Source organism: Bidens hawaiensis, unplaced genomic scaffold (assembly GCF_021521415.1).
Source record: "Bidens hawaiensis isolate Kalapana, Puna unplaced genomic scaffold, B.hawaiensis_p1.1 tig00002123_1, whole genome shotgun sequence".
Classification (NCBI taxonomy): Eukaryota; Viridiplantae; Streptophyta; class Magnoliopsida; order Asterales; family Asteraceae; genus Bidens; species Bidens hawaiensis.
In genome coordinates this window covers 2,951,774-2,968,139 of record NW_027491112.1, presented here as the reverse complement: position 1 = coordinate 2,968,139, position 16,366 = coordinate 2,951,774, and the positions used below count along the sequence as shown (strand labels likewise).

At 42.9% G+C, this 16,366-nt stretch overlaps 1 protein-coding gene across 1 annotated transcript; it reads left to right on the top strand.

Moving 5' to 3' along the window:
* Positions 1-11,559: 11,559 nt before the first annotated feature.
* Positions 11,560-15,251, top strand: LOC143605777 (transcription factor-like protein DPB). The gene is made up of 9 exons (XM_077081771.1): positions 11,560-12,233; positions 13,004-13,083; positions 13,785-13,828; positions 13,963-14,025; positions 14,117-14,263; positions 14,343-14,411; positions 14,491-14,589; positions 14,669-14,739; positions 14,850-15,251. Exons 1-9 carry the CDS (start codon positions 12,022-12,024, stop codon positions 15,067-15,069), a joined length of 1,005 nt encoding a protein of 334 aa, XP_076937886.1. The 5' UTR covers positions 11,560-12,021; the 3' UTR covers positions 15,070-15,251.
* The last annotated feature ends 1,115 nt before the right edge of the window (positions 15,252-16,366 follow it).

Genomic DNA, 16,366 nt, shown 5'->3' with positions numbered 1-16,366 from the left:
CTTTTAACACTTTTCTTCTTTACGCAGGCGTGGATGTTGGCGCATTCCAGGGTCAGGGGCCGAGTATTACCTCTCCGCCAATGACGGTAGGCTTGGTCAGCCTACCTGAGGCGTCGACCCAGGCGCCTGCGCCTGCTTCCGCTGGTTCAGTTGCTCACTCCTTTGAGCCGACTGTTCCAGCCGAGATGACGTCGCCGCCGGTGGTAAGTGCAATTTTTACAGCATCTTTCACCGAGCCGGCGGTTACGATTGCCGCAGATTCTGCGGCGGCGACCGCGACGGCGACCACGGCGGCCGCTACTATGCCTCCGCCACCGGCAACGACGACCGGCCCATCAGGTACGCGTGGGGCTTCTCGCATCTCTCCGCCACCTTCCCATCTGCCTGACCTCTTGGATGGATTTCCATTGGGTTCAGGTGATGGGTTCGGCGGCTATCGGCCTGTAATTGACCCTACAGGTGCGTAGGGTTCTTTTGGCCCATTTTTCTACATATATTTTTTTATCATCTTTTCCTAACTGCTTTTTGTTTTCTGCAGTGTCGGATTCCAATGAAGTGTATGTTCCGCGATGGAACATACGCCGAGGAACAACCCTTCGTACCCCTGTGGAGTGCGTGGAATGGGCTCGCCACGCTGCTCCCCATGGTGCGTTGGGGGAAGCCATGGCTAGCTACCAGGAGGGTAGGCTAACCAACGAGCTTCGGGTTCTCCAAGCCCGGATGCAGCCGCGCGTCGAGCTGTTTTGTCGTGAAAACGACAAGTTGAAAGCAGCTCGAACCAAGGAAGTATCTCAAGCGCGGGCTCTTCGGGAGGAGAACCAAAAGCTGTCCGCAGCTGCTGCGGAGAAGGAGAAGGCCTTCAAGGCCCTCGAGGTTGAGGTTCAAGCGCGACTCGAGGCCCGCTCCAAGGCTGCCCAAGCTGTTAACGAACAGCTTCGGCTGGCTAAGGAGACTGCGAGGAACGCAACCGAGAGGGCCACCAAGGCTGAAGCCGTTGCTGAGCCTTTACGCGTGGAGAATGAGGAGCTCAAGGCCAAATTAGAGGCTCTCCAACGTGCTCATGATGCCTTGGCGATGGAAGATGCCAAGAAGCTCCAGGAGATCTTGGACCAGAGGGGCGTGCTTGACCATACCGAGCGGAAGCTTAAGGGCGTCGAAGAGGCTGCCGCAAAGGAAGTTCTACTTGCCAACCTTAACAAAAGCGAAGCCGAACGCGCCTGCACCCAAGCTCAAGCCGCCCTTCAAGAAGCTCTGGTTGCCAAGGAATGGCTTCTTCGAGAAGCGTTGTCTCAGGTAAGTCTATCTTCATGTCTTCACGCTTTTCTTCGTAAATAGGGTGTTGACACTTGTATATTTTCTTATGTAGGTTGTGCATCGGGTCTTCTCAGAGACATCTTACGACGATGCAATGAGCGCAGCCCTCAACGCTTCTCACGAGGATGGGGAACGGGTCGGCTTCCTGCTTGGTCTAGGGTTTGTTGAGAAAGGCGTCCCGCCATCCAACTTCCCTTTGTACAATGTAGATACCGAAGCCATATATGACCAAGCAGTAAATCAATACGCCGCCTTCCTGCATCCGGTGGTGGAGAAGGTGAATGAAATTGCTGCTGCTGATGATGGGCTACCTATCCTTAAGGCTTACCTTGAACAGCCACGCTCTACTGACGGCACTGGTCCAAGTGGAAGTGGCCCTGAAGCCTGATCCTGAAGATCCCTTCCCACTGCTAGGATAGATTTAGTTTGTATAGATTTACTTTCTTGTAGGCGGGTAGTTACCCGGCCATTCTTGTAACGAATATTTATGAAATGTAAATCTTTGCGCGGCTAAGACCGCTTGATTCATTGGATTCCTTGCTTTATAAACGTTATATGACACATACTTTAGTTTAAATTAGCAATTTTCCAAGTGTTTAGAATAAGTTAACCTTTGAACGTGGTAGATAGGTGTGAAGTTTTGCTTTCTCTTTCGTGATTGTGCGGGTAGGACCGTCACTTGCACGTAGTAGGATGGCTAAACTTTACCATCTGACCTGCGTGTAGGTTTACCTTATCTTTGAAGATAAGTTAACCTTTGAACGTGGTAAATAATAGGTGTGAAGTTTTGCTTCCTCTTTCGTGATTGCGCGGGTATGACCGTCACTTGCACTTAGTAGGATGGCTAAACTTTACCCATATCTGACCTGCGTGTAGGTTTTCCTCATCTTTGAGGATAAGTTAACCTTTGAACGTGGTAGATAATAGGTGTGAAGTTTTGCTTCCTCTTTCGTGATTGTGCGGGTATGACCGTCACTTGCACTTAGTAGGATGGCTAAACTTTACCCATATCTGACCTGCGTGTAGGTTTTCCTCATCTTTTTTTTTTTTTTTTTTTTTTTTTTTTTTTTTTTTAGGATAACCTTTGAACGTGGTAGATGATAGGTTGAAGTTTTGCTTCCTTGTTCGTGATTGTGCGGGTAAGACCGTCACTTGCACTTACAAGGATGGCTAAACTTTACTTACATCTGACCTGCGTGTAGGTTTCCCTTATTTTTAACGTTGTGTTTATGCGGGTTTTGCCGCCTTCCACACGTAACGACTTACTTCTTCCCGTTGATGCGGTAAATACCGGCACCAGTGGGAAGTTCATAAGTATAAAGGTAAACACATTATGAAAGGAGAATCATTTCCATTAGAAGTGGCTCTAGGCCTTTTCTTTACAAGTTTTGGAATTGATCTACATATAACATTTGCGTAATTGAGCTCCATTCCATGTTCTTGGGATGGGAGTGCCATCGAGCCTTTCGAGCCGGTATGCGCCCTTTCCCAGGACTTCTTTGATAATGTATGGCCCTTCCCAGACCGGGGCCAGCTTTCCCGGGCGCTCTTGGTTTGAAGCCTCGTTGTTACGCAGTATGTAGTCTCCTATATTGAAGTTGCAGAGTTTTACCCGCGTGTTGTAGTACTTTTGCATTTGTCGTTTGTAGTTCTCTTCACGCACTGCGGCTAAGTCTCTGCGTTCCTCGGTTAGCATATGATCCAACTGTCTTTCCGCATCATTATCTTCTGGCTGACTCAAGACCCTTGGTGAGGGTAGACCAATTTCGACCGGGACCATGGCTTCAGTGCCATAAGTGAGGCTGAACGGGGTTTCTCCCGTACTGGCCTTCTTCAGCGTTCTGTTTGCCCAAAGGACGTGCGGAAGCTCGTCCACCCAGCCGGATCTGTGTTCCGATAGTCTCTTCTTGATGCCTTCGACAATGCTCTTATTTGCTCTTTCCACCTCACCATTACCTTGCGGGTGTGCCACTGAGGTAAAGGTGTGGGTGATTTGAAGTTCTTTTAGCCACTGTTGTAGCTTCTTGTCAGCAAAGTTGGTGCCGTTATTGCTCACCAAATTCTGTGGAAGTCCAAAACGACAAATAATAAATTTTTTGATATGTTTCGCGGTTGTTTGGGCTAAAGGTTTTGCTTCTATCCACTTGGTGAAGTAGTCGATGGCTACCACTAGGAACTGAACATTTCCTGCTGCTGTAGGAAATGGGCCTGTCACATCGATGGCCCACTTCTGAAATGGCCATGAAGAAGTGACTGGAACCAGTTCATTCTTCGGGCGGTGCGTGTTGGGTGCGTAAAGCTGGCAAGACCTGCATTTTCTGATGTATGCCAGTGCATCCGTATGCATCCCCGGCCAAAAGTATCCCGCGTTGTTTAGCTTGGCTACAACAGCGCGGGGACCTGCGTGTACTCCACAGATGCCTTCGTGTACTTCCCTTAGGAGGTAGTCAGCATCTTGGTTGTCCACGCATCTTAAGAGTGGGCCAAGAAAGTTACGTCTGTAAAGGATGTCATTGACGAGTTGATAATTCAGTGCTTTACAGCGTAGTTTTCTTGCCTGTGTTTTTTACTCTGGTAGTGTTCCTGCTGCAAGGTAATTTATTATTGGTGTCATCCACGTTTCTGTACCGGTTTGGATGACACAAATTTCCTTGTGCGGGACTGATGGTGCTTCGAGGAGTTCAATGCGGATGTCCTTTCCCAAGTGGGTGAAGGCTAGTGATGCAAGCTTGCTTAACGCATCCGCAGATTTGTTTTCGCTGCGCTTGACGTGTATGACTTTACAATCATTAAAATCACGCATAAGGGTTTTTGCCTGGGCGAGGTACAGGGCCATTGTGTCGTTCACAGCCGTGTACGTCCCATTTATTTGGTTGGCCACCAGCATGGAATCCACGTGGGCTTCCAAGTTTTTCACTCCCATCTTACGCGCAATTCTCAATCCGGCCAAGAATGCTTCATATTCGGCTTCGTTATTCATACTTGGAAAATCCAACCGAATAGCGTAAGTATATTCTTGGCCTGCTGGGTTGGTTAATTTTAACCCTGCGCCTGAACCCTCGTTACTGGCTGCTCCATCAGTGTAGAGTCGCCAGACATCATTGATGTTCTGTGCTGGGGAAGGTTGAGCCTCCTCCTGGCACTCTTTCTCCCGCGAAGCGGGGACTTCTGCAATAAAATCGGCCAGGACCTGGCCTTTTATGGCTGGTCTTGGCTTGTACTTAATTGCATATTCTCCCAATTCAATTGCCCATTTGGCTAGACGTCCCGATAATTCGGGTTTGCCTAGAACGTTTGAGAGTTTGAAGTTGGTGAGAATGGTGATTGGGTGGCCCTGGAAATATCGTCTTAACCTGCGTGAAGCGTGTATAAGTGCTAAGACCAATTTTTCGAGGGTAGAGTATCGGGTTTCTACGTCTGTTAGTACACGGCTAACATAATAGATTGGCATCTGGATGCCTTTTCGTTCTATTAGCAGGACTGCCCCGGTTGCTCTATCTGTTGCGGAAAGGTATAGGATTAACTCCTCTCCCGCTTGTGGTGCTGTAAGTGTTGGGAGTTCGATCAGGCGTGACCGAATCTCCTGAAAAGCTGCTTCCGCTTCTGGTGTCCAGCGGAAGTGCGTTTTCTTTAAGCAGTTTCTCAATGTTGACACGAAAGGAAACGACTTATCCGCATGGTTTGCCAAAAAGCGATTAAGTGCGACTAGTCGTCCATTCAGTGTCTGAGCCTGTTTGATGGTGGTAGGTGATTCCATTTTAACAATGGCTTCGACCTTTTCAGGGTTCGCTCTGAAGCCATCTTTAGTTACAATGACTCCCAAGAACTTCCCTTCTTCCATCCCAAATGAACACTTGCTCGGGTTGAGCTTCATGTTTATCTTTCTGAGCGTGTTGAAAGTTTCTTCAATGTCTTTCAACATCGCTTCTGGCTCGGGGCTTTTGATGACCAAATCATCCATATAGACTTCCAAGTTTCTCCCGATTTGGGCATGAAACTCTTTGTCCATCAGTCGTTGGTACGTGGACCCTGCATTCTTAAGTCCGAATGGCATCATTTTATAACAAAATGTACCATCGGGCGTCCGAAATGCGGTTTTGTCCTGGTCATCTACGGCCATGTGGATTTGATGGTACCCCTTATACGCATCCAAGAAGCATTTAAGGCGAAATGGTGCCAACGAATCCACCTTAAGATCAATTTCTGGTAACGGATAACAATCTTTGGGGCATGCTTTGTTCAAATCATTGAAATCTATGCACATGCGCCATTGTTTGTCATTCTTCGGTACCATTACGGGATTTGCAACCCATGTTTGATATCTACTAACGCGTACGATGCCTGCGTCAAGGAGTTCCTTGACTTGGGTTCTACACGCGTTAGTTTGTTCAGGCCCCATTACTCTGCGCTTTTGTACGACTGGCGTAACAGCCGGATCGCACTTGAGCTTATGCTCCGCCTTACTTCGGGGTACACCAGTCATGTCAGCTGGTGCCCACGCAAAGATGTCAGCGTTTTTCTGCAGTAAGCGTTTGAGTAGGGTGCGGGTGGGATCAACGATTGTTGGTCCAATGGTAACGGCCTGGTCGGGGTATTTGCCATTGAAGGCCCATTTTTCCGGTTCGGTGATGGTTGGTTTAGCCATTTTCGGTTTGGGTTTAGATGAGACAGATGCGATGCATACCTGGGGAATGCCAGTGATCATCGCTACACCCTCAGCTGTTGGCCATCCCATCATGCCGTGGACTGAAGATACCACGGCGTTGAATCTTGCCATCCCGTCTCTTCCGAATAGGATGTCGTATGTGTGGTGTGGCTTTTTCATCACGACAAAATCCACGTCTTCTGTGCGTGAATGATTCCCATCGGTAAGAGTAACGGGGAAAGATAGGATACCCAGGGGGGTTTCTGTACTGCCGTCAAACCCTTCCATTGAAGCGTAGACCGTTTCCAAGCGTTCTTTGTCTTCATCATCCAGCTTATCAAAGAACTGCCTGTACATCACTGTCGACGAAGCGCCGTTGTCAGCAAGAGTGCGGGAAGTGATGTAATGCCCCAGCTGGCTTCTGATGACGATGGGGCCTTCTTTGCTGGGGCCTCCTGGCACTCGCAAGAAGCGCACCTCAGCTTCCTTCCACGCGCATGGTTCTGTCACTCGTCTTTTTCTTCCTCTGACCTTGCCATGAACCATGTTGATGCTGATGTCGACGGGCTTTCGTCCGTTACCTCTGTACCGGTTGTCATTCCTTCCTCCCTTCCTGATTGATGCCACGAGATGTGCAAGTCTTCCATCCTTGACAAATGTCTCAACAATATCCTTCAAGGATGTGCACTCTTCAGTACCATGACCCTTTGTCCCGTGGAAATCACAGGATTTGCTTTGATCCGCATTAGGTTTCTGCCGGATCAATGGGGCTTTTGGCCATGGCAATTTTTCCGTGGCAAATATCTCCGTGACGCTCTTGGTGAGTGGCGTCCACCGGTGTTTTCGGTTTGAAGGGTGTGTGTTGTCCCTTCCGCCAACAAGAGGGCGAGAGCTGGATGAGGTGTCAAAGTTTATCCTTGACTGCCAAATACCTAGCCGCCTCTTTTTGTTCTGCCGGGCGGTTCTAACGTTGTTCTCCCTTGTCCTCTGCGTGTAGAGGTGTGTACTCTGGGGAAGATCTCTTCCCAACTGCTTCTCCGTCTCGGCAAAGCGCTTGGCTGCCGTCATGATGGCATCCCATGTGGATGGCATGCCGTCCTTACCCGTCAATGTGCGGATAAGCTCTGGGTATTCGGCGCCCTGGATGAAAGCGGCGCGAACAAGATCTTCACTTATGTTGCCCAGACTCAGCTTCTTGGAGTTGAAGCGGGTGATGAAGTCTAGTAAAGATTCATCCTCCTCTCTAACGCAGTTGAGGATCGTCCACTGCTCTTCAGTATACTTCCTCTGCTGGCTGAAGTGCTGGCTGAACTTGTTCTGAAAGTCCGCCCAGTCATATATGTGGTGGACCGGTAAACGATCGAACCATGCCCTGGCTGCTCCGACCAGAGTCATCTGGAACATGTAACACCACGTGGGTTCCGTCCAGTTACTGACGGTAGCCCCCGCAATGAACCTGTTCAAATGGTCGTCTGGGTCGGATAGACCATCATAAGTGCCAATGTTGGACATTTGTTTGGCACTTCTCGGGGCGATTGCTTCCGCAATGTCCCTTGCAAATTTTGACTTTCCTGCATTCGTAGCAGTTGGTCTAAAGGTTTTGGAGAAGTCACGCGGGTTTCTCTCCGCATTTGTTGGTTTAAAGGCTTCCCCAAAATTCCTTTTTGGCTGGGAGTCCGTTTCCTTACGCTTCCCTTTCGCCTTATGGCGAGGGTTTGCGTCGGTATCGGACTCCTCCCTCTCGTCGTCTGAGTACTCGCCCTCGCTGTTCATAATGAGGTGTTGGCGAGTACTGCCGAATTCGTCAGCCTGTTGAACTGAACGCAAGCGTTCGTCCAATTCAGCTTGGAACTCTTTCTGACGTGCTTCGGCCCACGCCTTCACTTGATCTAGTGTTTGGCGAGGGACCCTCGTTCGTTTTTCCAGCTGGGTATCGGTGAACCCCAGTGGAATATTTACTGCACTTGCCCCGGCTTGGGTAGTCGGGGTAGTGTTCGTAAGGATTGTATAACCGCCGGTGTTCCCCCCAGTTGCTGGGGTTGTTACCGGGGTTTCTTGGTCGGTTACTGGCCTTTGGACCGGAGTAACGTTAACCATTTCTTCAGAAAATTTGAGAAAACTAAATTAGTTCTAGCTTCTATGCACGGATGGCGCCAATGAAGAAACACTAGGTGAACCCTGGACAGATTATAGATAATCTGGGGGTTAAGTAATGTTTCCCACGGATGAGATCTAGCTGAGAAGGTTGTTCTTCAGGAGACCTGCAAAACAGACACCGTAAGCTCGTCACTGAGAAGGGGGGGGTTCCTCCTTGTGACCACCCTCCGGCGTGAGAATCAGACTAGGTTGCTCTGAATATAAGAGTATATTAAGAGATTGCTAGATAAGATTGAGATATCAGATGCCCTTACCATTCCAAGATGTTGGAGTATTTATAGCCGAAGGTAGGTTTCCTAGAAGGTACAGCCGGCTGAATAGTATTCCTGTTCTACCAACAGTGGACTTATGCACAGGCCATACTGGTTGGTGGATAGATTACGGCCAACAGTAACAAAGTCGGCTGCACTATTCCACCAACTGTAGATTATGCACGTCCCACCTACTGTGGATTATACGCAGGCCATGCTGGTTGGTGAATAGGTTACGGCCAACAGTAACACTATTCTACCAACTGTAGGCTGCGCATGCCCCTCAGTAAGAGTTGGTGAGTAGGCAGCGGCTAATAGTGACAAACAGTACTAGAGGGTGCTCCTCCTCGTACTGTTGTCGGTGAGCTGTCACCCTGTGATTGGCTCATGGGCTGTTCTGGTCAGATTGTCTGTCCTATCCATACCTTGGTAGGTATAGTACAAAAGATCTTTCAGAATCATACGGACTGGCTCATTTTGGCGGGATTGTTCCCGCCTTGCTCATTCCTTCATGTGACTACTGAAGTAGCTATTGTCTTGTGCGTGTAGCCCTGCTGTCTGCGGGTAGCCTTCCCTGATGGCTTGTATCCGCAACTGCGGGAACAGGCGGGGTACTTCACCATTGGGAGGCTTTCCCTGCGTGTACAGCTTGCGTACTGCGCGTAAGGTTCTCTGAGCATGGTGGGTCCTGCGGGAGCAGATGGCCTTTGCGCAGACGTCCCTGTTCAAGGTGAGTCTTGCGGGACCAACTGGGCTCTGCTGGGACCTACCTCTTCACATTTCGACCTTCGTCATGATTTATTGGAGATTTAATAACTATGTTTTGACTTATGGTTAAGAACACCTACTGATTAGTATAAATAAAGTAACAATGTAAACAAATTCAAAGTCATCCATACCAACTATTCTAAATAGTCATTAACATAACAAAAGCCTTGGTTAGTTGTATAAACATATAAAATATCATCATATTTTTGTAATTACATAACACACTTATTTTAACAGATTTTATAAGGACCACATAAACAATTATATGTTTTGGTTTAGCTTTGATACATATGACGACTATGTAACCGCGTATCTCACTCTCTTTCTAACATTCATCATATATATGTTTTACCATACGTACAATTGTAACATCTCTCTTTTTATGCTTATATGTTACACCGTTCTATTCTTATTTTTCAAATAATCAATTTAAAACCCACATAAGAAAAACATATGTAATATGTAAGATGATTATGTAACATTTTACCTTAACATCTTTATCACTCTCATGATATATGTCAATCAACATATATAAATTTTACGGAGCTTTCGTGATATTCTATTTAATATTGGTTATGTATTGGGAACACTCGTGTACTTGATACATTATACAATATAGTGATTTTCACCTAATATAAGATTAATACTATAACAATTAGAAACTTGGTGTATATTTACCATTTGGTCCATGTGCCAGACTTTTAATTTTTTTTTTAAATTTTATTATAGCTAAATCATGTTTAATTAACCAATTAACTGAATACGTTATACTTTTTAGGTTTTATCATTCCTCTGGTATCTTCGTAACACACAGGTTTGATAGCATGAGTTTTCGACGTTACATAATAATTAGAAAAAATGAAACAAATGCCTTTCAATACCGTTTTGTTTACATGACTATATTTTTGGACTTTCTCTTTAACTTGCTATAATGAGTACATCGAAATAAAACATTTACCCCCCCCCCCCCCCCCCCCAATTTAAGTAAAATTCAACCAAATGTTTTTGAATAAATTTTCAAGTGTTTCTTTGTTTTCATTTTTTACGCATCGTAACTAACCAAATCAGTACCAACTGAATTCAACCAAATGTCTGTGAATAAATTTTCAAGTGTTTCTTTCGTTTTCAATTTTAACACATCATAACAAACCGAAACAATATCAACTTAATTCTCGTCGCATCCCCATCGCAATAGACAAGTTAAACAGCACAACCTCTGGCCTTCATACTTGCTCATGAAACACAAACCCGCCGTGAAACACGAACCAAATTTCCTAGTTAAGCACAACTAGTCCTTCAACTCGACGCGTTACGCTGGGACGGCTGACAAAACTCAAGCGTTGATAAAAACCCGAGCGTTACGATGATGAGTTGGCGTGAATTTTGTCAGTAATGGTTACACTCGTTAGAGTATCGACATTGTTGGTAAAGTTTGAGCGTTAAAGCCCAAAAGAATAATTCGTCAATTTAACATATAAAAAAAGTAACATATAAAAAAACAAAATATTTAAATGAAGTTTATATTGGCGGCAATCCCGAGCTATGGGAAATACAAGCGTTGTCTGTCTCGGTCATTGTTCGAAACGAATTCGGTTGCTAAAAATGAAATATGTGTGTGTATATATATATATATATGAAGGTGGACCAATGGCCAACCCGGTGGTGGGGGTGGGAGTGGGGGTGGGGGGGGGGGGTCGAACAATATACTTGCGTAGTTGCGTGCTGGTAAAACCCGAGCGTTGTCATTCACAAGCGTTGAAGAGACGAGTTTACGAGAATTTGGTCAGTTTCAATCAGCTTCGTTGTGAAACTGGAATTAAAAAAAAAAGTTCACATGTAGTCGATTTCACTTACGTTCCTTATGATAATTGAAGTAAATAAACAAAAATTCACGGAATAATACGGTGCCGTCAAATAGTCCAATAATAAGACACTTGGGGCACAAAGTTCTCATTTATATAGCGTAGCAGTAATTTTTTTTTTGAACGACCAACTAAGTAACACCGGATACTCCGTACGCGGCCCCCATTGGCTAAAGGTAGCCCGAGCCGGCCACTAGTCCAGACAGACAGAGCCCCTACCCGGTCCACCTATTGAGGGATTCACCGGATAAAACCCGACCTCCACGCCCGCCAAATGGCACGACAGCGAGGAGCCGGTAAAACCGGATAAGATCAGGACTCGAACCCTGGCAAGTCAGGGTCATCCCTCATATCTTCCATATAAATCGGTTATAGTGATGTTTGAACCTCCTACCTCTCACTAGTAGAGTAAGTGCTCTGCCATTAAGCCACAACCAATTTGTAGGGTAGTAGTAATTATAATGTCATATTATAATTTAACTTAATAATATTAATAATAATATAAAAAAAAGACATTCGTACAAACCCTCGTTAGATTTCCCTCCTTCCTCAATTTCCCCATTCTCGAACCAACGCCTCTCACCTTCTCCACTCTTCTCTTCTTCTAGTCAAAACCCACCTGCAAATTCCATCTCTTTATTATCACTTTATACCCTAAAACACCCCCAATTTCTCATCAATTTCACTTTAATCCACAAACCCAGATCCAATTCGGGTCAATTTCATCTGGGTGTCTCTTCGATTTCAGTTCTATAACCTAAAAACACCCCAAATTCACTAAACCCAGAATCTTTCTTTCCCATCAATTTCACTTTAATCTGAAAACCCATATCTTATTCGGGTCAATTTCATCTGGGTGTCTTTCCAATTTCAGTTTTATACCCTAAAAAGACCACAATTTCACAAACCCATAATCTTTTTCCCCTAATTTCTCATCAATTTCACTTTAATCCCTAAACCCAGATTCAGTTCGGGTCAATTTCATCTGGGTGTTCGCCCAATTCGATGAATTTTTGATTTGACGATGGGATCGAATGATAATTTGGAGAATGGGTTTCCGGGTGGTTCGAGAGGAGTCGGGTCGGGTCAGTCCGTTTCAACAAGTGGCAGTGCCGGGTCGCCGTCGGGTCGGAGTATGGAAGCAATGGCAGCTACGCCTGCGAGTGACAACACGTTCTTGAGGCTGAATCATCTTGAGATTCAAGCTGATGATGCTGGATCTCAAGGGTCTGCTGGGTGAGGATTATTATTATTATTATTATTATTATTATTATTATTATTATTATTATATTGGCCAATTCGTTGACTTTTTGAAGAAAAATGGAGATTAATACATTAAATTATCAATCTTGAAGATGTAGGGTTTGTTTAGTTAGAATGTAGGCTATTTTATTTTTTTTATAGATGATATAACTCAAAGGAACACAAATTATTCATACATGATTATTATAGGTGGGACCGGCTATACAAACACTACTGATGTACCATCCGGACACCAGTGACATGTCATATGGCCTGTATGATAGGACATGGTAGGACGGAAAGTGGTTAAACGGGTCGTTTTGATAGTTCATATATGAAAAGGTCATACGGGTCGTATGAAGGACAAATTATAGGGGCTGGGTGTTTTTCTGACCAACAAAGAAATACATGATGTGACCATTAATAAAAGCCATACGGGTCATATGATGTGATAGGCAAGACGGTGTACTGATAGCGGGACCCATTGTATTTACCAGGAAGTGTCAAATAATTTGATGTTTTTGGGCTTGAATCATCATCATTTCATGACGACCGTGCTGTGAATTGTTATGTCTAACAAAAACAGGTGTCTGTCTGTATTAGCCAGTTTCTAGAATCTGCATAGGTTTTAACTTTTAAGTTATAGTTTGTCAATGTTTTCTTTTAATATCTTTAACACAAACGGGTGGGTAATGTAAGATATAAATTTTTATTTTTTACTTTTAACTTTGTTAGTAGAATAATTTTGTTATTGCTTTAAACAGAAATAAGAAGAAAAAACGAGCTCAACGTGCAACGGGAGGAGATAAAGGTGGTAGAGGACTTCGTCAGTTTAGCATGAAAGGTTTAATCTTTGCATATTTTCATTTCTTTTATACTAAAAAATGATTTTTTATTTCTCTCGCTTATGTGTAAATGGGTCGATTTGGGTTATACTTTGTATCTAACGGGTCAAGCAGATATCATATTTGAAAAGTCAACTAACGCAAAAACGGGTCAAATTGGTTGAAAGTTGCCCAAATATTATTCAAAATTTCTGAAACTTTCAATATCTTATTATGAAAAGAACTAGATTATTATTATTACAACTTACACTATTGCTTCAAAGCAAACAACATAGCAGTAAAACAAGTAAACTATAAAGTAGAGTTTAAAAAGGTGTAATATTTAGTACTAACGAAATAAATGGAAGAAGAAAAGAAAGAAAAAAATACAGCACAAAATAAATAAATAGGTAATAAAAATAAAATAATAATAATAATAATAAATAAATAAAGAGTACTAAGTAGGTAAAGTTACGTCCATAGGACATATTTCTAACAAAAAACTATACCCTGCCCCTAAAAGTTTTTAACATTAATCCTACGTCTCCAAGCCCTTTAATAACATATGAATTTCAAAAAAGAAAAAACGTTATTCTGCTTATGTTTTGACCCATGCTAAAAAAATTACACGCGCCTGAACCTGTGTTGACCAGTTATTAAACTCACCTTTTTTTTTGCTGTCTTTGTGAGCTAATGATTTCTTTGATTTGGTCATGATTAGTCTGTGAGAAAGTTGAAAGCAAGGGAAGAACCACTTATAATGAGGTCAGTGGATTCATCTTAAGGGCTATTAAAATTTCCAATATACCCTTTTTTCATAAGATACTGGTTAACAGTTTCTAGTTATTATTAGCTGATTGCCGTGTTCAGAAAACTGAAACAGAAATTTTGATTTTCAGGTTGCAGATGAACTTGTAGCTGAGTTTTCAGATCCCGTCAATGGTGATCAAGCTCCAGACCAGGTTCATGTCACTTTAACAACTTTATATGTACTTTACAATTATTGTTTTTTATATATATCTTTTATCTGCAACCTTTTAATATTCATGACAGCAACAATATGATGAGAAGAATATACGTAGACGTGTATACGATGCACTAAACGTTCTCATGGCGATGGACATTATTTCCAAAGATAAAAAGGAAATACAGTGGCGGGGCCTACCTCGAACTAGCTTGAACGATATCGAAGAACTAAAGGTCTCAGTTTATTCTTTTGATTATTTATCAATTTATCGTGGTTTGGTTATTTGTTTATTGTGTTATGTAAATGTCACAGAGTGAGCGTCTTGCTCTCAAGAACAGAATCGAGAAGAAAACTGCTTATTTACGGGAACTGGAAGATCAAGTGAGAATCGAACCTGTTTATATTATATTTATATTGTTTAATAAATTACGCTAAAGTGTGTGTGTTTTATATTATAAAGCATGTAGGTCTTCAAAATTTAATTAAACAGAACGAGCAGCTATACGGTTCAGGAAACACACCAAGTGGTGGAGTCGCTTTACCGTTTATACTGGTTCAGGTACAGTTAGCTGCTTACCCAAAAAGGGTATTATTGTCTTTTGGCAACATTTAACTGTTTTACTGTCTCGTAATTTTAGACCCGCCCTCACGCTACCGTTGAGGTGGAAATATCAGAAGATATGCAGCTTGTTCATTTTGACTTCAACAGGTTAGCTCGTAACACGTGTTTTTGAATTATTTAATTTAATAATAACTTGATATAAGAATTTAATAATTTAGCATAATGATTAATAACTTTGATTCTTGGTTTAACTGCAGCACACCATTTGAGTTGCATGATGACAATTATGTCCTCAAGGCGATGAAGTTAGGCGATGAGTCAAACAATGTCTGTACAGATGGAGGTGTGGGGTCCAGCATGTCTGCCATGTTTGAGCCTCGTGTTCCCTTGCCGCCGCCAAGGGCAACCAGACTGCCGCCATCACCGTCGCCGCCACTTCCTGGTATACTAAAGGGGCGTGTTAAGTATGAGAATTAGTCGGATACGACCTTTGCTGTATCTTGTATATTGTGTGTGTGCATATTCTGCTTTGCTATTGGCGGATTTGTGCTTCGTATATGGATTATAATTTTTTTTTTTTTTTTTGTATTTGAATTTATGTTAGTTTATTTTAGGTTCTTTATTTTTCGACTGAATATTGGAAGCGTGTCGTTTATGTTTAAGATATACCTTTGACTTTGACTATAGGTTCTTGTTTTGAAAATTACATATATGATCTTACTGTTAACCTGGTAACATTTTTAGTTAAAAATTATCTCAAGTTAACGTGCTAACTCGTATTAAGTTGCGATATATCTTGTTATTTTGTTGTAAATTTTAATATATGGATTACACCAAGTGTTATTGCGTCATTTTAATAGTGACTCAATTCTAAGCTTGTCTTCCTCATTTATTGTGTTATATGTTTCAGGTACTTGAAGACGAGTTACCTCAAATGTAAAGTGTTCGTTGCTGACTAGAATGACAGAGTTGTCTACTTTTTTTTCCTTGCTAACTAGAATGCTAGAGTCGTCTACTTTGTTTACTTTTTTTTTAAAAATCTAGAAAGGTGCCTATCGTGGTGTCATTAGTTCGGTAAAACGGGTGTTTCTTGTTATGCTAGAAGCACGTGTTTTGTGGTATTGAGGATTTGGAGGAAGTATAATGTTTAGTGTTTCTTGTTGTTGGATGCTAAAATCCGACAATTGTATGTCATTAAAAAGGGAAGAACATCATTGTCTTATGATCGAACTTTAGTAAGGATAGGTTGGTAAGTGTTATGATTTTTTAGGAAAGACATTACTACCGTCAAGCTAACGCTGTAAAAAACAAAAATAGTTTTATGTTCTTTAATATTAAAAAAATATACTAAAAAAAAGACAAAAGTAATTAGGTGATTTAGTTTATTAGTTGGATTCTTGATATGAACGAGTTTTATCTCATCGTTTGTTGTGCCTCGGGTGAGTGTTCACATACGTTAGCCTTAGGTGAATGTTTTTCCCTTATCGAATGACGTGTATCCCGATGTGATGAATGCAATCAGTAGCTCATTTGACAGATTCATTAACTGCTAAAAAAAATAGATGATTTACTGATTTAAGATATTTTCTTAGAACAATTAAACCATTACTTTTTTCTCATCCACGACTACTTAGGATACTTAATTTAAACAGTAATTGCAACATTCCCATTAATCTATGATAATATCAATTCGGTTTATATATCCACCACTTGTGGCCCAGTGGTAGTAAATAAAATGAGCAAATTCGGTATTGGTACAGATCGGCATCGGTAC